Here is a 23,279-nt window from a genome sequence, read left to right on the forward strand (position 1 = left end):
TCACACCCACAACTCTTACTGTGCTTTGACTGGGTTAATCCAGCTTTGTTGTTGTTGTGAAATAACAGGAAAGAGGCCTGTAAATAAACAGAAATCTAGCCTGGCTTTTGAATACCTGCTGTGGGAATAGCCTGAAAGCCAAAGGCACTCACCTAAATCCTTACGTAAAGCAGTAATCCCACAATACATTTTAGACAAATCACTGGCTGACAGCTGCACGGCTCTATGGCGATACTTTCACAGATTGAACACACTGCAAAACATTTCAAGGACGATTGCAGGATGTTAGAGAGTCTCATCACTCAGAACCTCATTTTAAAATTTGGCATAAACTTAATTTCTCAGAAGAATTACCTCAAAACAAACCATTCTTACCATTGTAAGAATGACGATGGCAAACTAACCCTAAAACCTCTATGGTCTTGTTCAGGATGTGATTCTGTGAAGCTGTGGCTCCATCTAGGGGTGAAAACTGCAAAATGTTCTGCTCTGGACACATCCAACATGGCTGCTCCCATGCAGACGTTTGTTGGATTGTTGTTAGCAGGAAGAAGCTGCAAACCATGAATGACAGCAGGTAAACCATGTGCATAGGTACGTTTTAACATGTTGAATGGTGTATGCTGCTCGGTAACACATCAGGAAAACAGCAGTTCTGTTTGCAGGCAGTTCCAAAGGCCTATATGTTAGGGTTTCTGTCTTATTTTGTGATTTTTAAAGACCAGTTGTGTTTATCTTTCAGATTCTTGTTCTTGTTCTGTTTGCAGCTACAATGGATGCAAAGGAAATAGTCCATTATGCTCTTCAGTTAGAGAAATCGAATTCAGAGGGAAGCTATGGGGACATCAAGTCTCTCCTTGGAGACCTTGAGCAGTCTCACATCACAGCCGAGCAGCTGGAAACAACAGATATCGTCAAAGTGCTGTACAGGCTCCTGAAAACCTGCTCGGACGAAAGTGTGAAGAAGACACTCAAGAGCTTGTTGTCCAAGTGGAAGAGACAGTACAGCAAAGATGTGAAAGGAGGGAAAGGCACGGAGGATCCTGAGATAACTTCTTCAGCAGAAGAGGCGAGAGATGGTAAACTTTCCGACAATTTCCATTCAGATTTAGGACAAAGGTGTGACAGTAAGGAGGCTGCAGAACAGGAAGCAACATCTCTACAGGCTAAACCGGGCCTTCAGACTTCTGCATCTTCTGATTCCGTTCGAAGCAAATGTGTTGAGCTCCTCCTCGCTGCCCTCCAACCCGAACCTCCCGATGGAGACAAAGCTGCAGAGTTAGCCGGACACATCGAGCAGCACATCCACAAGCTCCACAAACCCAACCAGGTCAAATACAAAGCCTGTGTGAGGAGCAAGGTGGCCAACCTGAGGAACCCAAAAAGCAGACACCTTCGTCAGAGCCTCATCAGCGGCTCCCTGCGTCCGGAGGACTTCGCCCAGATGTCTGCGCAGGAGATGGCCGGCGAGGAGCTCCGGCAGCTGAGGGAGGAGTATTCATCCAAGGGGGTGAGCGAGAGGCAGCTTCCTCAGGGGGTAGAAGGGACGCAGACGCAGAAGATTCGCTGCAAAAGATGTGGCGGATCAGACTGCAGGGTGACGCAGGTGTCCAGAGGCGCCCTGTTCTTACCTGCATGGGTGAGGAGCAGCGGCCCCGACGACGACGCCATGACCTTCGTGACCTGCAGCAGATGTGGACAGCAGTGGTACCATAGCGGCTGGACCTGCCTCTAGACCAGACACTGCAGTGATGAACCAAGAGAACTATCAGTTAATCAGGAATGGAAACAACAGACCTACAAAAGCATTTGTTTTCAGATTCATGTATAATTCAGTTTCCATGCACTAGAATTATCACAAAAGAAGGATCAGTTTCTCTTGTTTTCTCGATTAAGTCTATAAAGTCCTCATTTCCTTGTGTCTAAGCTGACATATTCATTTTTCTTGTCCAAAATGCCAAGAAATTCTTCACAAAAGACTAAAACCAAAAAAAATTTAAGATCTGGAACAGTTAATTCTTTTAATTTGCATTTTGCCTTAATAATAACTTTTCTAATGTATTAAGCTCTGGTGTATGTTCAACATTGTGTGACGTTAGCCTCATATGAGTTCCTTTTCCTTTCATTATGCTGTTATGTGGACTGAGAATTGTTAGAATTCTTCACCACAATTGGGAAAGAGTTGTGCTCTTCCTGTTTTTAATGTTTATTTTACTGCCACATTGAAAATAACAGAACGAGAGACTTTCCTGAAACCAAATACGTTTTTTTTTTTACCTTGGTAGCATGCCCCAACTACATTTTCTGGTACAAACATCAGTCAACGCCATTTCTGACCATTTGTACCTTGAAACTGCAGCTTTATAAACATGAATTCAACACTTTTTGGTTCTTGAAGACGTTTCACCTCTAATTAAAGAACCTTCCTCAGTTCTGATTGACTCTTACCCTTAAATTTCATGACTAATGGCTTGTTAACAACCCAAGAATCTCACGATGCGACATCTGAATGGCTTTGAAACTATCTGGTGATAGATCTCAAGGCTGCTTTCTAAGTACCTGATTGGATATTGTAGACCATCTCCTCTGTTTACAGTTGGATGTTCCAGTCCAGTCTGTCTTTTCTGTTTAGAATGTAAGCAACGCTCTGAGACAAAAGTAGGTTACCTGAAAGATAAAACACCCAAACAAAAGCTGAACAACGTTGTATCTGCAGTCCAGTGCAGCTCCTCAGAGCAAGACTCCTCAGTCCACCTGCATCTAAAGGAAAATTAAGACACTCATTTGAGGGCAGGAATGTCTCTCTAAACCAAGGTGGTAGTCTAGGATGCCACTTATCAGGTATTTAGAATGCAGTCTTGAGATCCTTCGCCAGACAGTTTCACCACTTTTCGCAGCCTGAGTCATGCTTCACCTGGCAGTTTCACAGCCATTTACAAGCTGCCATTGTGTCATGCAGAGCAACTTTACAGGTGAAATGGTGTGCTTGAGCTGCAATGGGTGGAGAGAGATGGATGCACAAAGAAGCAGGGACTTCATGCATCTGCATATTCAAGAGTAAACGATGTAGAGTTACATCTGAGCCATTTATGGCACTGGGGTAATATTTTCATCAACAAATATCTAAGTTTGATTCACAGAGATGAGTTTTTAGGGGTCGGATCAACAACTGGAGGGACTTTAATGTAACTCTGAAACAAGAGGAAGAGTCAAAGGGATGATGGTTGTGGTTTAAACAAGACTTATTGTATTTTTTTTCATGATGGAATGCCAGAATTTGCCTTTTTGAAAATGCATTCACCAGCAAACCCATTGCTAGACGCCCAAGCTGTGCCTGGTTAGGTTTCCGATTCAGACTGAAAAGCTGAGTCACTGCTGATTGCATTTACGGATCGAAACTTTTCAAGAAGCAGCTCTCGTCATCTTCAAACCATTTCCTGCCTCTGCTCTCTAATAGCCCTGTAGTTTATTTCTGCTTACAGAAGCTCATTAACTGCTTTTTACTGGCCTCGCTCTGTTGCATTTTCTGGTCACTGAAGTCTGAACCTTTGCTCTCACTAATGTATACTTATTGTGAGTAATTCTGGGTATGAATGTTGAGTGAATTCCTTCGAAAAGGAAAGAAAACGTGCCTCTGGCCTTCCATTCATTTGTGGACAACTGAATGTGGAGAACGAGGCATGTGACCTCAGACAACAGTGAGCACGTGAGTCATTAATCTGCCCTTCTGAGCAGCCTGGGGTGGGTATCCGATGGTGTTTCGCCGACGTGGCACACTGACTCAGTTACACATCACATGGGGAGGCCTTTTCGGAAATCTTTCACATTTCCTCTGGTTAATCTGCTGGTCCAACAACCTTTCTGTTGTGTGTAAATGTCCAGAGATTAAACCTTCGTCAGCTGTATCTCTCTGTGTTGTGTCTCCCTTCACATGCTCCTTATCTTTTAGGCTGGATGAAGAATTTCACTCTTTCAGTCACATTCACAGAAAGAAACAGACAATAGGTACAGAAAACAGAGATGGCAAAGTGGGAAATTAAAGCACGAGTTTAATAGGCTTGTGGATAAGCATAAACCTTGCTTGTAGAGTGTGTTGTTGCAATGTGGTGTAAGTTTTTGCTATTTTATCTCTGTGGTTCCTCATATTTTTGGCCTCTAATGTGACCCAATAAAACAAATCAGTTCAGATGAGATCCTCCGTCACAAGTTGAGGGCAAAACTGCTGAACGTAAAAAGCAGGAAAGACAGAAAAATATCAACCGAACTTAGTACAAGAGTAAAATGAGCCGCAGTGTTAGTTGTAAATGTAATATAATAGTTAACCAACTCATCCACATCCTCGTTTCTGATTTATTTATCAGTCATTTAGGTCATCGCTGACATACTAACTAGCTTTTCATTAAATGTCAGATAATTTTCCTGTAGAAAAAATATTCATTGTAAATAAATAAATAAATAAAATGCAGCAGAATAAAAACAACTGCCCTAATTTAACTATTAATTTCTGTTTAATTTTCTTTTAATTTTTCAAAGTAACTTCACTAACATTTCTAATGTTTTTATGGAATTTATGATGTTTTTCTCTTACTCATTTTTTAAAATAAATTATTAAGCCACCTTTAAATGAAAGAGCAAGGAATAAAAGATTGCAGAACAATGATGTAAATATATTGTCATTTATAATAAATATAGAAAAATGTACCTTTTGTACAGAAATGTGAGTAAAGAAATGTTGAAAACAGAAATATTTTTTAAAAATTACCTGTAAAACCATGAGAAAAATTAATTGTAAAAAAAAAAAATTACTGGAATTTTACAGTAAATTATTTTCTCGCCTTTATTTCCAGATGTTAAACTAACCGCGTTTTCCCTAATAAACCTCCAGGAGGAGTCTGCCCTCTCTGCCCGGAGGAGGCGGGTCGGTCCCGGTCATATGAGCGTCATCAGCGGCTGCGGGGCCGGAGAGCAGCGGGGACACCGGAGCGCCATGTCACCGCCTGACAGCAGCACTCTGCCGGGACTAACAGGAGGAGTTTAATCGCTGGAACCGGGCAGTGACCCACACACCGACAGGTAGAATAACCGAGAGGCGGAATGTTTATGTTTTTCCCCTGCAAAAACTCTTATCAACCTGCTACTGGTAGTGCTTCCATTATCGGACAGTGGCGGTGGCTAGTGAGCTTCCATTATCGGACCGTACTCACTAAAAGTAATCACGACTGATTAATCAAAACCCCTTGAATAGCGTGTCTGCTCGTTTAACTGTGATAAACGCTTATTTGGAGAGCTTATTTATGCTAACAACAAAAACCGGTTTCCACCAGACTGCATGCACAGTCAATAGTTTTCATTTAAAGTCGTTAAGGCGCACAGATAGTTGTATTTGACGTGATTTTGTGGCTTCTCTAGAGTTACACATTTGCTGCAAAAGTGGTGCCAAACACTAAAATTATATGAAGTTTAAACGTGAGATAAGGTTATGTTTGGCTGCATGTCCGACAATGGATCTATAGCAGGTTTGCTAGCTAAAATGCTGCATTTGCGAACAGCGAAGTAATTATGGTTAAGCACTTTTTAAAGACGTAGCATTTTTGTGTCTATAACCTTTATTATAGCAGCTGTAAACTGTTTAACTATCACCACATACTGCTGTTGTTGTTCATCTTGATAGTAAATCAGTCATTGGACTCAGTTTCATGGCTCTGATGGGCAATATTACCCCCTGATTTCCATCTTGTATTGAATTTATTTCATATTTACACTTGCTTTGACCAACTAAAACAGAGCTGTCTTGTTTTTCAAGTTTAAACTGAGTCAGATATTTAATGGGAGCATGTGTTTTCATTGTAAATGTGCCTCAGAGCAGCTTTCTGTTCAGACAGTATCCTGCTGAATGAGGCACATGACTGCTGAGTGTGACTGCATGTGTGTGTTCACTCATTCATTCCAGTCTTATTGTGCTGCTTTTAAAAACGTTAATGTTTCTCCAGAGCCGCAACGTGTTTAAAGCTCCCAGAAGCTCCGACTGTGAACCCTTTTGCTGTCAGTTCATGTGATCAGTCCTGTAAGTCCATAAAAGCCTCACGTTTTCCAGTGGATGTGGCCAGTGCTGTCGGAAATTGCTGCACGCACAAATTCAATTTGGTTGCAGGTCATTATCTTAATTTCTTGATTTGCTTCGGAAGAAACTGTGCACGTGTTTTGACTTTTACACTGTTCAGGCTGTGGCTCAGCAGGTCAAGTAATTTCACGGTTAGGGGCCTTTTAGAAAGTTTAGAAAAGGACCTAAAATACTTTTAAGGTTGATAAATTACCCCAGCATTACTAATATTAACCCTGTGAACCCTAAGAAGTTTCAGCTCATTTTTAAAAGCAAAATATCGTTCTACATCTCAATGGAAACAACCATGACTAGAAGGAGACAGAACTGTAAAAGCTTTTTTTCTAAGTGCTAATTGCTGTCACCAAAACTTCTACAGAAGATTGCGACTCTATATTCTATGAATATTTTAGTACCTACTTTGAAATAAGGCGTTTTTCACATTCATCCACTCTATAAAGATGTTTCACCATGCTTAATGTCCTGGAATGACCTCTGTTTGCTGTCTTTCAGCCAGGCCGTGCTTCTTCTATCCATCGAGTAAACGCAGCCTGCAGCTCACCAGAAAAATCCTGGAATTTTGTCACATGACTTTGGGCTGCAGCTCAGTCTCTCGTGGCTTCTTGGTTGTGTCGAGTAGAGCAGAATTTTGAGTTTTTCGCAGAATCTTGTTAGCGCCAATGGTGTATTTTTGGTTTATTGATTGATTTGGTGAATTTTCCCAAAGGATGGATGATTAATGGGGTAATAATCGTGATGCCTTTTAAACCTGCTGTCGGGTTTCAGGTTTTTTCGGTTTATTGTAAAGAAACTTCAATGTGTGACATGCTGCAAGTGAAGATGACCAGCAGAGGCTCTCCTTCTAGTGTTACTGCAGCTGTGACAACATTTCCAAACTTGTTACAGCCAGCAGGGGAAGCGTGATTGATTTTAGATGGATTTTCTGTGCCTTTATCAGCAGCCACTGTGCAGATCCAACACAAACACTATTGTTAATGGAGTTTGGTGCAAACTTAAGCATGTCTGGTGTCGTACTGAGATACCGTCAGAGTGATGGATGAGGTGATCCTGTTTAACCGAGCTGTCAGATTGTCCACCTCCATCAGACATTAGCTCTGGAATGTAGGCGGCAGATTGCTGTTATCCTGAACTGATATGTAAAGTATGTCAGTGTGGGGCAGGATTAAATCTGCACTTAAATCCTCTTCTTCCCTTGCAGCTGAGCCTCAGCGGGTGAACCTCTTTGGCCACTTTATGATCTGTGTCTCTTTCTGTCTTCCAGATTGCTGACGACATGAGCAGAGTGCAGATGTGACGGTGAGGAGAGCTTGTTGTCGACTCGCTGGTCCTGTGATCAGAGTCCATGTGATGTACAGCACGGATCATGTCCTGCAGAACATATTACACATATTGTAGGGGCTTTATTAGCGGCCCAGTGTAATGAGTGGGCTGTGGCTGGTTAACAGGATTAGCCAGTCGACTGACTCGAATCAGTCCCAGTAAGAAAAACATGGAAATGGATCATAAAAGTTGCTCAGTTGTGGTGAAATGGAAGTAGGCTGAGGAGTTTGTTATCTGTGAGACCAAAGGTGAAAAACAAACACGGCAAACAACTTGTCAGACAACATGGCATGAGATTCAAAGTTTGCCTGCAAAGCAAATCTTACTTCTGCTTTGGCTCAGTTCCCAAATTACTTGTGTGTGTTTACTGTGGAAGAATGAAGATACAACTATATTTACTATTAGAACTTTCAGTTTCTTACTTCAACGGCTTGACATGTTTAGGAACTCCTTGCTGTTTATGGAATCTGGTTCTTTTTAGACGTTTTATTGAAACTGTTGAGGTTTGACTTGATGACACTGAGTTAATATGTGTCTTAAAAAGATTATTTTCATAGAATAATGCTGCTTTTGGTGACTATTGTTGTCACTGTTTAAACCTGAGGCTAGTTTGGTGCTTTTTGTGTCCTCTACATTTTGACATACTTCAGGTTGATTATTCATTGCAATATACTATATATAATGTATATTGCATAAGGGTTGTCTAATCATCAATTAGCTTTTCAACACCATTAGCTAACACAATGTAGCATTAGAACACAGGAGTGATGGTTGCTGGAAATGTTCCTCTGTACCCCTATGGAGATATTCCATTAAAAATCAGTTGATTCCAGCTAGAATAGTCATTTATCACATTAACAATGTCTAGACTGTATTTCTGATTTATTTAATGGTATCTTCCTTGAAAAAAACTGCTTTTCTTTCAAAAATGAAGACATTTCTATTGACCTAAACTATTTAGTTCTATAATGTTCTTTTTTAAACAGTTGTTAGTGGCCTTAATGTACACTTTGACTCTTTTTCTCTTTTGCTGTCCAAGTTAATTTCAAGCTGTTTTCTCTGCAGGTTAAAGTTGTTCCTCTATCGTTGGTGCCTCCAGACCTCCTCATCAGTCTCTCAGTAACACTCCCCGCAGCCATGATGTCCAAGTCAGCCCTCCTGAAGGTGATCCTGCTGGGCGACGGCGGCGTCGGCAAGTCGTCCCTCATGAACCGCTACGTCACCAACAAGTTCGACTCCCACCTTTTCCACACCATCGGCGTGGAGTTCCTCAACAAGGAGCTGGAGGTGGACGGGCAGCGGGTCACCCTGCAGATCTGGGACACGGCGGGCCAGGAGCGTTTCCGAAGCCTCCGCACGCCGTTTTACCGCGGATCCGACTGCTGCCTGCTCACCTTCAGCGTAGACGACGGACAGAGCTTCCGTAACCTGGCCAACTGGAAGAAGGAGTTCACCTACTATGCCGATGTCAAGGACCCCGACAAGTTCCCCTTTGTGGTGCTGGGCAACAAACTGGATGTTCCCGAGCGTCAGGTGTCAGGGGAGGATGCTCGGCAGTGGTGTCGGGAAAACGGCGGCTACCCGTACTTTGAGACCAGCGCCAAGGATGCTACGAATGTGGCGTCGGCGTTTGAGGAGGCGGTGCGTCGCATTCTGGCGGCGGACGACCGAGACGATCACCTGATCCACACCAACACGGTGGACATACAGAAGAAGAGTCATCCTGAGCACAACTGCTGCTAAACAATGATCCAGCAGGAGGTTAAGGACACACCTCTGCAACAGTTGCATGGCAGTTTGAGGAACTGCTGTTGATCCTGCAGCTTCTACACAGCACTGCATGTGATGTGCTCACTCAGGATCAGCATTTTCAAACCAATCTTTGTATTTTTCAAACCAAAACTGATGTATTTTGACGTGATCAGGGGACGGAAAACTCCACTGGATTCCCTTTTACACAGAAAATTGATTTATGAATGGTATAGTGTATTAAGTATTATTTCTGCTATGGTTTTGCAGATTTTATAGATTATATGTAGTCGGCGACAAACCTCACCCAACATTGGAGGAGTTCCTACTACTAGCTACCTGAAATAAAAAAACAAAACAAAACTCTATTGTTAATATGAGTGCAACTTTAAAGAGTTTTCAGTGATCTCTGATGTCTGTAAACTAGGGCTAGACCCGAATATTCGGTCGTGACGGTGGTATCCGAATATTTATTTTGAGATCCGAGTATTTGTGTTGCACCCACTCCTGCCCCCGTCGGACGATTTTGGACGATTGGTATTCGACTCGTCAATTCATTTGTCCCCTCGTTGGACATTACGATCCGAACCGATCCATTCTGTTCCTTCGTCTTCGTCTCCGACTGTCCGTCCATCAGTCCGTCCATCCCCCCCTGCTTCGTCCACTGTTGGACGTCACGAACGATTCAGGTACTCGGAGTCCAGAAATTTCTATTCGGGCCAGCCCTACTGTAAACACAAGATTTCTTTCACAGTTGAGATGTTAAAGACCAAAAACCAGCATTGACGTCACTGATGGAGCTGTGGTGACAAGTTTCAGCCACAAAAAGAGAAGTTTGGAGGGTATTTTTCTACCCTTTGAGACAGATGCGCAACACTAAGCACTCAGGAGAAACTATGCAACCATGTTTACAGCAAGAGTATTGTAATTTGCTACTGATTGTCCTGAAACAGAGCAGGAAACCCAAAACTGAGTGAACACACTGAAGCAGAAAACACTCCCAGAGTCAGAGTTATTTTCACCTCTTAGGAAAATGGAAGAACACAAACCAAATTTAAAGATGTTTTGTAATTTATGATAAACACAAAATAATCAAAAATGTTCCATCTGTATCTCAAACTCTTGATATAGAGCATAGAATGTAATTGAAATTTATTTAAAAATGCTTTATGTTTCATGTGAATTCATGTTTTGGCTGCATGGTATTGCCAAATCAGATCTTTCTGATGTAAAAACTGAAGGATTAGGGATAATAGCGATGCCAAAAAGTCGTTTAGTGTCTCTGAGGAAGAAAGGAAGCGACTCATAGTTGTTTTTTTTGTATAACCAGACAGCTGCAGTCATTCATTTCCTGTATTTGCGTATTTATTCATCAGTGGTGGTAACGTTCACATGATTCTAATTCCCCGAGGCCTTTTTTTTTTTTTACACTGGAAATAAAACGGCAACCAACAATGAAACCAGAGAAAAAAACGTGACTTTTTTGTGTGTATGTGATTTTTCTTCTTCTGTGGTGCAGTACCTGTTTTGTCCACAAGGTGTGCTCGGGTATTAAAGGTTGGATACATTAACGCCCAGTTTGAGGCCTCACAGCTTCAATTTAGAAGAAATGCTGCTGAATTTCAGCATTAAATACTGATTTGAGGCTGTAAACGCACAAATGCTTATGTTTTATTGTAGCGCTGGAGGTTAAAGTGAGCTCTCAGTAAAAATACTTTAATGCCTTCAGTCCATAAAAGAAGCAACATTTGCTAGTGAGATACTCATCAGCTGCACTCATCATGATTGGAAACACCTGATCGCTGTGAGTATCAGTTGCTTTTATTTTTGTAGACAAAATGCTGATTTTTTTTTTTTTTTTTAATGTCAAATTTCCAGAAAAAAACTCCTAATGTCATGTGACTTTTTGAGAATCCAACATTAGCTTTTCTTGGAAGAGATCTTAAGTTTGGTAATAAAATCCCCTCCTAATCAGCCAACTGGAATCAGCTGCCAGCACTTAGAGACATGAAGGAGTTTATTAGCTACAATTTAAAAAGAAAAATGAACTACTTATTGTACAATGAGGAGAATGAGTTCTGTGGGTAAAATAGTTTGACATATGCATTTGGTAGATATATATATATAATAAGTTAAGTATAGTTGGTTGAGATTAATTGGCAAATATTTCCTCACAGGTGTGTTTTCAGTCACATTATGAAAACTACTATAGTGGATTTTGTGAAGCATGAGAGGTTAAAGTCTTCATAACACTTTGGTGCAGATCCAAATGACTAATTCAAATTTCAGAACAGGACATGGACTTTGGTGGAGGACGGTGTCTCAGAGGACGTCTCTTGTCTGAGAATCCATTTGTTTTCGAAGCATTAATTTAGGCTTGTAGTAAATTTAATATCTGTGCATCTGCTTTCCGTTGGTCAAACAGAAATGCAGTTGGTTGTGGTAAATTTTTCAAAATAATGCAAATTCAGATGTTTTTCTTCTTTACTAACAATCTAAATCAGGGAAGTGATTTATTTATTTGGTTTTAGGAGGACTTTGTGAAATGTTGTGAAACTGCAGGATTTGCAACTATTAAAATATGTATCTTAAAACTGAATGTAAAAGGCAATTCAGTTAAAAGTTACAATTGTAATTGCAATTCACACAGCATTTAACTGCTGCACAATATTTACCTCCCTTTATGTATGGAAATAGGCACCAAGTATCAATGTTAAACACCATCTACAATGGCCTCGATGATAAACACAAAATAGATTGATCACTTTTTTGACAGCACAAATTGAAAGGAGATTCTTTCAAAGAGTACAATTCATGGTAGAGGCTTCATTGGATGCTCATAAAAAAGTGGCTGATGGGCATATTTAGACTAAACCTCTTCAAAATAAAGGAAAAAAACACTACTCATCAAATGTTTTCTTGAAAAATTCCTGACATTGGTCCATTGTTACTCTGCCAAGTAAACAAATTTGACAACTTTATATTTACATTTGATTGTTTTTCGTCACATGATTCACTAAAGGAAAGTTATTGTTGGAAAGTTGGAAAGTTAAAAATCTGATAAATTTGTCAGTCTTTAATTTTTTGTCGTTATAAAAATGGTGTAATTTTGGAATTATTTAGAAGAACATCAGGCCTTTTTTAGCCACTAGTGGATTGGTTAAAGTAGGTAGAACCCTTGTCTTTGAACTGTATGCCACATTATTTTTACTGCACCAAGAAACGCAGCACAGTTTTGTGACGATCGGCATACGTCTGTCCGTCTGTCTCTCTCTCTCTGTTAGCAACATTACTTAAAAACAAACAAACGGATTTGGATGAAATTTTCAGGCAAGGCCAGAAATCACACAAGGACTAATTGATAAGATTTTTGCAGTGATGCAGCTTGTAGTCTGGATCCATTTCTGTATCATTGCGAGATAGCAGCACAGCGTCACTGTACCTATGAAAACAAGTGAACACTACATCAGCTGCCTGCTGATGATCACATGATTGAGATCGTACTACAAATCCACCGCTGAGCAGCACAAATTTTTTCAAGATTTCATCCATCGGAAATCACATGACGACTGCTTCTCTTGTTTCTAACTGGCATGTCTACAGTATCAATTCTATGGTGTTGGGATAAGTAGTTTATCGGGGAAGTTTCCATAAAAACACAAACTCAAGAAAGAGGCAGGAGACAACGATGTCACGATAATAAAAAATATCGGTTTTACTAGAGAAGGTTACAAAAATCATCACTATATAGGAGTCATAGAACTATTTCCAACTTAAAAAATAAAACCATAATGAAACACCTACAGGGACTACAATGCCATCAAAGTACAATGGAGTTTTCTTTAGAAAAGAGTGGTGGAGGGAGGAAGGGGCAAACACCGCCTACCATAGTTGTCAGTACAATTGACTACACATCACCTGAAAAACTGCAAAGACACAGTCATGTCTCCTTCATGCAAATAACGAGGAAACAACAACACCCTGACACGCATCGTCTTAGAGGAAATTGAAGTTTGCCTTTACATCAACCTGGCGGCAAAGCACGTATATTTATCAAACATAACACACATGGCAATATAGTCCTTTTTTATACAGAATAGACAGCTGCACACATGGACGATACTGACATGCTTCATCTCATCAAAAAATTTGTCTTCTTCAGTGTTTTTTGAGGGTAAACTAACCAGTGATGATCGATATAGAATATAGTTCATGATTTTTAAACAATATCTGGTTATAAAATTAATGTATGAAAATTCCTGACTTGTTTTATTCAGAGTGTAAACATCCAAAACAGTCTCTGTGGCTCATATGAGAGGCATGACGTCAAAAAGGATAAAAAGGAAAAGAAACAGTGACTTTGTCTCCTCAACTCACGCGTTGACGAGTCACTCGTTTGGCCGGCCGTCGAAAAAAAAAAGAAGCACAAACATGTTCCATAAAATAATCATTACTGAATCACAAGAAGAAATCAGCTGCCTAAAACTGATAAAACATTAAAAACCAATTTCCATATTTTTTTTTCACATTTTAAAATGTATACGTCACAAGCACCTCAATCCATCATATCATATCATGACTGCACTGTATCCCTCTCACGACATATCATTTAAGATGTTACATTACAATTATTATAGCAAATGCAGAACTAGTATTTGAGTGCTAAACACATATCTCAAAGGGTACATTTACATATATCTGTGGAAAAAATCATAGAAGAGCATGGCAAAACACTGATTGTGTTCCCCCTGTTGTGGGAGAGGTGTAATCCATCTTTTAGGGTGATTCGGCTATTTACAGGTGAGCTTGATTCTCAAAAGGATAGAACAGGTTTTTATTGTAGAATTCACACAGGACAGCGAACCAATCTGGGAAGAGTTTGAACGGCGAAGCTTTGGAAAAGAACACAACTGGCGAAAATCAGATTTGGTTTGATACCTGAGGTGTGTGTCTTTTTTAAGACCCGGACAGATTTATCTTTGATTTCTGCTGCCGCTGGTGATGAGTGTAGCAAAAACCACAAAGGTCTTAAAAAGGAACAGTTTGGCATTTTCGGAATGTGCTTATTTGCTTTCTTGCTGAGAGTTAGATTAGAAGATTGATCTCTCCAGTCTGGGTATCATCGGATACAACGTAAATTATTTTCTAAGTCGAAAACCACCAAAAAGAAGTTGCATTTTTTGAGTTTGAGATTTGTAAATGAATTACGCATGATCCAGTGATAGCCAGGCTGTACTGTAAAGCCGGTTAGCTTAGCTAGCTATCTTAAAACACAGGAAAACAACTAAACCAGCTGTCTTATTAAGGTCATCTTGTGTCTGTATTTCACACAAAACTAAGCGGTCACAAAATCGTGTTGCTTTCAAGAGAGCTAGTCTTGCTGTTTCCAGTTTTTACGCTAACCTTAGCTAACCTGTTACTGGCTGTAGCTAGACATGAGATAGCATCTCTGCTAATTCTGGCTAGTTCAAACACTGGAAGCAGGAATAAATGGCTACCCTAGCTTTTTTAAAGACGCAAAACTGGTTTGCCAAGCCCATTCTAACTTTACTATCCATTTTTCTTTTAATTTACACAAAACCAAGCTCTCAAAATAACGTGCTGCTCCCAAGAAAACTTGAGTGTTGATGCTAACCTTGATAAGCCTGCTACTACTAGAATAAACAACGGAAATAGCACACCTGGTTTAACAAGCTAATTAATAAGTATATTATTCTCTCTCTTTAATTCACATAAAAACAAGGTAATTAAATTCGCCAAAGAGAACTAGTCTGTATGCTAATGCTAGCTAGCCCGCTGCTGACTGTAGCTGCTGATCTTCTCATCAAACCCTTGACTTGAAAACAAATAAGCACACTTCCCAAAACTATTCCTTTACTTAAAGTTTGCTACTCCTCCGGTCTTTAACAGTTAGTACGTTGGTGGTAAAATAAACTCTGATCCTATAAATGCACAGTAATCCTTGAGATACCACATGATTTCAGTTTCTTTTCGGTAAATCTATGAGAGAGAGGGGGTCAGGGTGGTTTGTGTTTTTCAGGGATTTTCATTCTCCCTTATTTTTTTCTTAAATAGTGCAACAACGTATCGAGCATTAGCAATAAAAAGTTAAAGATGGAGAGAAAAGTAAAGGAGAAAAAAACCTATGAGCGCAAAAACATAAAGAAGAAGAAGAAAGATCATAATAGTACCTGGCATACTTTCAGAGAGTATTAAAAAAAAACAACAACATTCATACACATTCGCACAATATATTCATATTCATATATATATGCATATAAAACACCAAAAAACGGAGGAAGTTGGTCGCTGCCTGGCTTCCCTGTGGCCGAAGCAGACAGTGAACAATGTTTTTTTAGGCTGTTAGGAGCTGTGAGTCGAGAGGCTGTGCTGGCTCAGGGCGCGAGGCCATCACAGCCGGGCCACGTTCACGAGCCGGCGCCCACAAGCTCTGTGGAGGAGACGCTTCTGAACTGATGGACTGTACCTGAGCTCCACCCGGCGGGCGAGCTCTCCCGTTCTGAAGCATCTGCCTCCGTCTGGGCCTGCCGCCTCTCCCGACCCTCGATCCTCTTCCCCTCTGGTGTGAGCTCAGCCACAACCCTTAACGAGCATCGCGGAGGGGAAGAGGATGGAGGATCAGGAGGCTGGGGGACTACAAACATGACCGAGGTTGGTTGTTTTTACCGGAGGGAGGGGCGGGCGTTGGTGTCGTGGGTGGGGTTGAGGTGTGGAGAGGAGATGGGTGGTGGCGGGAGAGGATCTCTTGTCCTTATGAGTAGGAGGAGGAGTTCTGGCCCTCCTTGGAGCGCGCCTCGGCCTCCAGGTCCTGGTCGTCCTTGGTCTTGATGTCCTGGTACTCGTGCGTGGAGACGGCACTCTTCAGATAGGCCCAGTTAGCCGCCAAGATCATCAGGTAGTGGATCTGAAGAAGAAAGACAAGTTTGCAATAGAAGCACAAATGGTGGCCAATCAAACTACAGGTGGGACATTAAATGACACCCAAAGCAGATTTAAAGCCATGTTATATTTTTTTTAAATTGCCAAAATTACACCAGTTATTAGAGACAGAATTAGAGCCAAATTTTCAGCTCTCTGATGGTCCTTAATCAACTCAATCATGACATAGTTATGTCACAAAACGACACCAAACCTAAGCCTAAAATCCTATCAAAATCATTTCATTTTGGTAGTTTTTAGAGGTACGGACCCGTACCCGTAGCCTGTGGCCTACGGATACGGCACTTTCCATTTGCCAATCAGATATGCGAGATCTGGTCAGGTGACTCCCGGTAGACGCTGGAGGTACGGACCCGTAGCATCGGTACTACAGGTACGGACCCTAAACCTAACCCTAACACTAACCCTAACCTTAACCTTTGCTTACCTTTCAACAGTTAGCAGCTTCTTGACTCGCAAGACTCGCGTACGGGTCCGTATCTGTCTGGCAAATGGAAAGTGCTGTATCCGTAGGCCACAGGCTACAGGTACGGGTCTGTATCTGTAGACACTACCTTTCATTTTACATGTCTCATTTAAAAATTTGTCCAAAATTAACAGCTTCTGTAACAAACTAAAATTTCCATGCTCCATGACACAACCATGACTGACTCATCTATCACGACACTTGTAGGATGAACTGCAGACTGTGTTTTTACACAGAGCAGATAGAAAACAAGTTTGGAAATAAATTAAGCAGCAAATTATCTATAGTATGCAGTATCTACTTTCCCATGTCTGTATTGATCACAACTCTGGGCACTTGGAGAAATTCTGTACATGTGGATCTGAGGCTTATTTCTGTAAAATAATCAAAGAAATCTAACTTTAACGATTTATGGTATAAGTTATGCTGCACAAAAGGCATGTTTGAGTTCTCTCTACTTGTTGTTCTGTTTCAATCGAGGTGCAGGACTTTATATTGCAGTGAAAAATGAATCCACAGTAAGTAACAGGAGCAAAAAATCTCAGAGTTCAGAGGTACATTCTGCTGTAACGCAGAGCACAGAGATAATGGAGAGCTGCTCGCACCTGGGAGACATTAGAAAAGACTCCGGAAATACATCAGAAACAAAGCATTGATTTTTAAAACTTGTGAGCAGACTTTAAACTACGAACTCAGACCCTGTTAAGAATTGCATAAGAGTAGTGTGGGATTGAAGAGCAGCTCCAGAGAGAGGAGGCTCGTTAAAGATATCGATCACAGCTGAGTTCTATCAGTGAAAACACCTGGTAGTCCGTGTGTGAGTTCAACGCGACACAAATGCAGCTAAATGAAAATAATTACAGCAAGAAAAATCATGTTTGACGCCACAAAACTGTCTTAGAGGATGAGAAAAATCACTAAATATATTTAAGATGGACTTTGACTAAAGTTAGGATCTAATTAATAGTCAGACTTTAGTTCAACAGCAAAATAAATTTATATATATATATAGTAGAATTGTGGTTAAACTGTGTCAAGCTTCGCAGATTTCTTCACTCCAACATAAAACTTTTTAAGGGAAAATTCTACTAAAATCGAGGTACTGAGGTCTTAAAGAAAAACTCCTCCTTGTCTCTGTACTTGGTCTACAATAATACTGGCAAATACTAAATTCTGAGCCATGTTTTAAACATATTTATCAATTGGTGCTGCTGAGAATTACCAAGGGAACCAAATGTTAATTCTAAGTTATTCTAATCACTTGCATTGCGTTTATCTATGAGCAAATTTTGGACTAGTCTGACATTGGGAGTAAATTAGAACTGGGCAAATGTAGGAAAACAGTTAAAAGAAAGAAATTATGGAAACCATCTTCAGATCATTCAAATAAAAGGTTTAAATAAACATTTTGTGGTGTTAAATTCTCAAAAATAAAGCAGCAAAATGATCAGATTTGACATCGCACGTTCAGCTAGAGCTTCTCTACTCTGCTCTCTCTCTTCCTACTTCTGAATATTTTACTGTACAAAACCAAAAGGCTTCCAGGTGACCCAGAGCAACATCTGGAGAAGCGCTCATCGCCTTTTTCGGCATCTCCATTTCCCTGGACTCAAAACAAAACCCAAAAAAAAAATAAAAAAATCCAAGTTCGCCTCCGCAGCGAAGTAAAACACTGACCCCTCTGTGAGCACACACTCGCTCACTGAGAGGCTGGATTTCAACCCATACAACGGCATACATGAGAGGCAGGGTTGCCGCGGCAACGGATAAGCACGCCATGGCAACGTGCATATTTTGAGCAGCACATTATCAGCAGGATCATGAGGAGCTTACCAATGCGATGACGGTGGCTCCGGCGCCGGCTAACGCGACGATGTAGAGGTGGTAGGAAAGGTAGAACTGCAAGGAGAAGACGACAGGTTAGGGTTGATTTAAAAAAAAAAGAAAAACAGTAAAAAAATGAAAGGCCCTCTCACCTCGCTGGTGTTACAGATGTCTCCCAGTGTGGTTCCACAAGCTTTTCCTGGTGTGGCGTTGTAGGGAATAATACCTGCAGGATCAGAGAGATGAAACGTTACAGGAGACTGTGTGATTGAAGGCATCATGAATTAGGATCAGATAAAGATTAAAGGAAACAGGGCTGCTGGAAAAATATAGGTCATTATTTCCAATGCCTTTTTTTTTTACTGTAGAGCTGCTGTTCCAGACCTGCTAGAATATTCTTATTTTAAATCCACATACCTGCAGGTTTTTAAACACTTTTTAACCAAGTTGGAAATCAAGCGTTTCCTCGATCAACTGCAGCTCCTGAACTGCTGACAATAATTTGTCGACTGCCAGTAATTGGGGTTAATATTTCATACAGCGCACTAGTACAGTACCGCGGCCAATGAAGCATATGCGATCCTCATCCTACTTTGTGAGCGGGCCAGCTGTCTTTCAAATGTGGGTCACATATCGTGCATTAGGCCATCAAGCAGATATGCAATCATAGCAGAGTGTCACTGTGCTGTAATACCGCATGGAGGTGGATTTTTTTCGCCCCCAATCAGGTTCTCAATAATCTAAATGTAAGTTCTGACCTCCTCCTGTATACAAAATGAGATTTAAAGCAGCTGCAGATGAATACATGCAGCCTCTTCTTGAATTATGAAAAATGCTCTATATTTAGCGGCCCTGCAGGTAAAGCGTCCATGTGTGAAAACACTACGAGTGGAGGCTCTTTCATGTGTGGGGAAAAGCTTTCATCATTGAGGCTGGCCAGCGTGTTAGAGCTCACTCGCCTTGATCAGGGAAATTTCTCTTAAACTTTGAAGAAACGTAGCAAAGCGTGCGTTTTGATTCTCTGCAACGTGAACCAGCAAACTGTTAGTTCAGTGTTTTCACTTTCTTTTTTTTCCTTATACATGTTTTTTTTCTGTTTTTATAGGTGTTTTTTAAAAAAAAAAAAAAAACAGCTTATTTAGATGTACAGTTGAGTGTGTTTTCTAGTCAGTGTTGTCATGCTTACATCACATTTCTGTACGTATTTTTATGTTCTAAAGGGTCTGTTGGTATTAATATTCACAAAATACATTTTAGTAACACATTTTCCTCCACTATATATGCTTTCCCTTGGTCATTTCCTTCAGGGAGTGCTGATCTGATGAGGTGTAATTCACTAATTCAGCCCACATGTTGCACATTGTGCTTGCCTGGCTAAACGCAAACATCTGAGCTGTGTGTGTGTGACTCTCAATGAGAGCTGACAGAAGTTTGAAGGATGTTGAGCCATCAAAAGTCGAATTATTCCTTCATTTTTATTGCCAAAGTGTGTTTTAATAACCCAGTTATCAAGGCCCACCTGTCCTACAGGTTCTGCTCCGGCACACCTGATCCAATTAAAGTGTAATGAAAACGTGTCAGCCTGAATTAGATCATGTGTGCAGAACCAGAGCAGGAGTATAAAGGACAGGATGCCCTCATGACTTGAGTGAGCAAAGAAGCACTGAGGAGACGGCCAGTCCTCAATGCATTTTATTCAGAGAAAATTCCAAACATTTACTGGTGCTGAGGGAAAATCTACCTTTTTGCTCTCCTTTGGTTTTTCAAAGCCACATTATGTTTAAGATGATTTTAGTGCTGAAGCAGAGTGGAAGAGACCTTCTTAAGTTTGCCCCTCACAAGCCAACTGTTTCACAGCAATAACATGAAGGGGAAACACTGATATTAGAAGCAGAGAAGCTAAATTTACTTTAAAACTTTAGTAATAAGTTGATTCAGAGACTATCATATTTGTTTTAGATTTTCATAGCTTATGAATGTTAATGCTGGCTTTTATTTAACTTAGTTTTTTTTCTTGTTGAAGCAATATAAATATTTCATGGTAGATATTGTTAGCTGACTGTAGACAAATCTAACTTGTAGCTAATGGGCAAAAAGGAACACGATCAGAAGCCTATAATGGCTAATGTTAGCTAACATATAACTGGTGGTTTGTGATGGCTAACTTTAGAGGAATATGACTAGTAGCATCTGGTGGCAAATGTTAGCTAACCTTACAAGAACAGCGGCTTATGATGGCTAACAAAGCTAACTTTAGAGAACTATAACTGTTAGCTTATGGTGGCTAATGGTAGCTGACTTTTAAAGAATACAACATGGTGGCTAATATTAGCTTATTTTCAAACAAGATAACCAGTTGCTCATGGTGGCTGATGTTAGCTAACTTTAGACAAATATAACCAGTAGTAATAATGGCTCATGTTAAGTAATTTTAGACATACTTAACAGTACTTACAATGGCTAATGTTAGCTTACATAAGACAACTATTACCAGTAAATTATGGATGCTAATATTAGCTAAATTTAAATAAATGTGACCAGCAGCATAAAGTGGCTAATGTTAGACCTATGTTAGCAAAGTTTACGCAAAATTTACCAATAGTTTATGGTAGCTAATGTGAGTCAAGTAACTTCTGATGGCTAATCTTATAGCTAATATTAGCAAACATTAATCACAAAACTCCCTGGAAAATCAATTTATGCTGCACAAATAAAGAGTAAAATGCAACACTGAACAACTGCAGCCATCATCAAAAACTCGAGCAGTATGAATAAAAGTTTAGCTACTGACCGTACTGCCTGACATCCACACAGATGGACTCAGGAGAGGTGATGTTAGCATCAGGAGACCTCATGGCAGCACAGGTGGTCCACATGTTAAAGAAGAGGAAAACGGGGATCGCCGTGAAGCCAAAGATGGCGAGAAAGGCCAGGAAGAGGATGTAGGTCAAGAACATGAACTACAGAGGAGAGGGGTGTGAAGAGCAAAGATATTTACAGTTGGAATTGTTAAAAAAAAATAGGTTAAGAATATTCCTTAAAGACCTCGACTGAGTACACACCCACACACACATCAGAGTCCATGTTTATGCTAATGTTAGTGGACATCTGCAGTAATTAGAGTAATCAGGCTAGAAAGGACAAACTGTGCCAGAGTTACCCCGAGGACTCAAGCAGGAATCTGAGTGTTTGTGTGTGAAAGGATTTGTGTATATCTGTCTTTCTAATGTGCATGTGTCCATAAATGTGTGGAGGTGTGTGGTTGTCAAGATGACCCTGGTCTAGTTAGAACAAATGACTGGTTTGTCTTTCTAAGTCCGTAAACACGATTGTAAGGATGAAAATTATAAAATACACCTCAAAATATTTAAATCTCATTTAGTGGCTTTAATTTAAAGTGTAACTGGGTCAGTGGGAGTGAAGATTTACAGCAGCTGCTTTGTGTTGCTTACGAAGGCGGTGATGCAGCGTCCACAGACGGTGGTCTTGAAGTCGCTCTGCAGCTCCTTCTTGATGGCGCTGGTGGTGTAGAAGCCCTCAGCTAGCAGGATGATGGCGTAGACAAAGAAGAAGGAAGCGATGCCATAGATGATGTACTGAAAGATCTGGATCCTAGATACACACAAACGGAAAACAAAAGGAACACATATGTTACTAAGATTTAAATCATTTTGAAGCTGCACATGGCATGTAAAGATAGCCAGAAGCTCGTTCAAAGGTTTGGGGTGACCCAGGCCATTTCATGTTTTCCATTAAAACCCACACTTTTATTCATGTGCTAACATAACTGCACAAGAGTTTTCTCATCATCAATTAGCCTTTCAAAAACATTAGCTAACACAGTGTAGCATTCGAAAACAAGAGTGATGGTTGCTGGAAATGTTCCTCTGTACCCCTATGTAGATAATCCATTAAAAATCTGCTGTTTCCAGCTAAAATAGTCATTTACCACATTAACAATATCTAGACAGTATTTCTGAATAATTTCATGTTATCTTAATTGGAAAAAATGCTTTTCTTTCGGAAATAACATTTCAAAGTGACCCCAAACATTTGAGCATTAGTGTATATTCCCTGCAACTTTCTAAGTGTCACTCTTCAACAGAAATCATATTACAATTTACGATAGAATAGCTTTAAAAATTACATTTTGTTGATTTTCTTTTCAAGTATATCATGTACAGTAGCATAAACTGTGTCAAACTGAATCAGTTGTCCGTAGTGACGAGATCCATCTAGTAAATGTACCCAAAGCATGCTTGTTTTTTATTTGAGAGAAGTATTCTTTGATGAAATTTCTCTACACTCTTTCTGTACATGTGCACTCTTAGTCGAGAGACGTTTACTAGTTTTATGGTGTTCTGAATCATGGCAGATAATGTGGGTGGCTCTCCTCGACAGATTTAATAACTGCAGGGGTAGCACCACTATATTCTGGAGATGCTAGTGTTTTAATAGAAAGCATAGCAATAAAGGAAATACGGTGCCACAAATCAACAATGATTCACATTTCCTGCCCATAATGAAGAGCTTCCAGTGCTCATGTGGACAAATAGAGAACTTACACCAGGGCGAGGGTAGCGTGGTCGCTGGGCACCCTGGAGAAATGATTCTCCAGCATGGTCAGGGTCCCGGTCAGCGCCACATGGCCACAGCCGCAGAACAGAGCCACGCCTGAGAAGCAGAGGATGGTGGCCACCAGCGAGGCGTAGGGCACCCCGCCCAGACACTTGATGCAGCACTCGAAGCATCCTACAGGGGGAGACGGAGAGCGGGATTAATTCACTTAAGCAAGAAAGCTCAAAGCAAAGAAAGCTTAGAGGAGGATGCAAGAACAAA

General features: G+C 40.6%; 3 protein-coding genes across 5 annotated transcripts in view; 2 read left to right on the plus strand and 1 right to left on the minus strand.

Annotated features, from left to right (window-relative positions):
- The first annotated feature begins 205 nt into the window (after nucleotides 1-205).
- Nucleotides 206-3,905, plus strand: LOC110972257 (transcription elongation factor A N-terminal and central domain-containing protein). 2 transcript variants are annotated; one of them, XM_022222648.2, is made up of 2 exons: nucleotides 206-594; nucleotides 768-3,905. In XM_022222648.2, the coding sequence occupies exons 1-2, from the start codon at nucleotides 585-587 to the stop codon at nucleotides 1,733-1,735; spliced, it is 978 nt and encodes a 325-aa protein (XP_022078340.2). In that variant the 5' UTR covers nucleotides 206-584; the 3' UTR covers nucleotides 1,736-3,905. The 2 variants fall into 2 exon arrangements, with proteins under 2 accessions (XP_022078340.2, XP_051798110.1); XM_051942150.1 differs by having other exon boundaries at nucleotides 206-577.
- Nucleotides 3,906-4,019: 114 nt separating this feature from the next.
- Nucleotides 4,020-10,668, plus strand: LOC110972256 (ras-related protein Rab-9A-like). The gene is made up of 3 exons (XM_022222647.2): nucleotides 4,020-5,073; nucleotides 7,383-7,417; nucleotides 8,507-10,668. The coding sequence occupies exon 3, from the start codon at nucleotides 8,579-8,581 to the stop codon at nucleotides 9,182-9,184; it is 606 nt and encodes a 201-aa protein (XP_022078339.1). The 5' UTR covers nucleotides 4,020-5,073; nucleotides 7,383-7,417; nucleotides 8,507-8,578; the 3' UTR covers nucleotides 9,185-10,668.
- A 2,213-nt stretch (nucleotides 10,669-12,881) lies between these two features.
- The window catches only part of LOC110972255 (neuronal membrane glycoprotein M6-b-like), a 45,772-nt gene continuing 35,374 nt past the window's right edge, over nucleotides 12,882-23,279 (minus strand). For both annotated transcript variants that reach the window (XM_051942153.1, XM_051942152.1), the window contains exons 2-7: nucleotides 23,006-23,192; nucleotides 21,893-22,052; nucleotides 21,232-21,400; nucleotides 18,593-18,666; nucleotides 18,450-18,515; nucleotides 12,882-16,115 (exon numbers count right to left, since the gene is read on the minus strand). In XM_051942153.1, coding sequence (XP_051798113.1) covers nucleotides 15,963-16,115; nucleotides 18,450-18,515; nucleotides 18,593-18,666; nucleotides 21,232-21,400; nucleotides 21,893-22,052; nucleotides 23,006-23,192 — 809 coding nt within the window. In that variant the 3' untranslated portion in view covers nucleotides 12,882-15,962. The remainder of the gene's footprint in view (nucleotides 16,116-18,449; nucleotides 18,516-18,592; nucleotides 18,667-21,231; nucleotides 21,401-21,892; nucleotides 22,053-23,005; nucleotides 23,193-23,279) is intronic.

Source organism: Acanthochromis polyacanthus, chromosome 22 (assembly GCF_021347895.1).
Source record: "Acanthochromis polyacanthus isolate Apoly-LR-REF ecotype Palm Island chromosome 22, KAUST_Apoly_ChrSc, whole genome shotgun sequence".
Classification (NCBI taxonomy): Eukaryota; Metazoa; Chordata; class Actinopteri; family Pomacentridae; genus Acanthochromis; species Acanthochromis polyacanthus.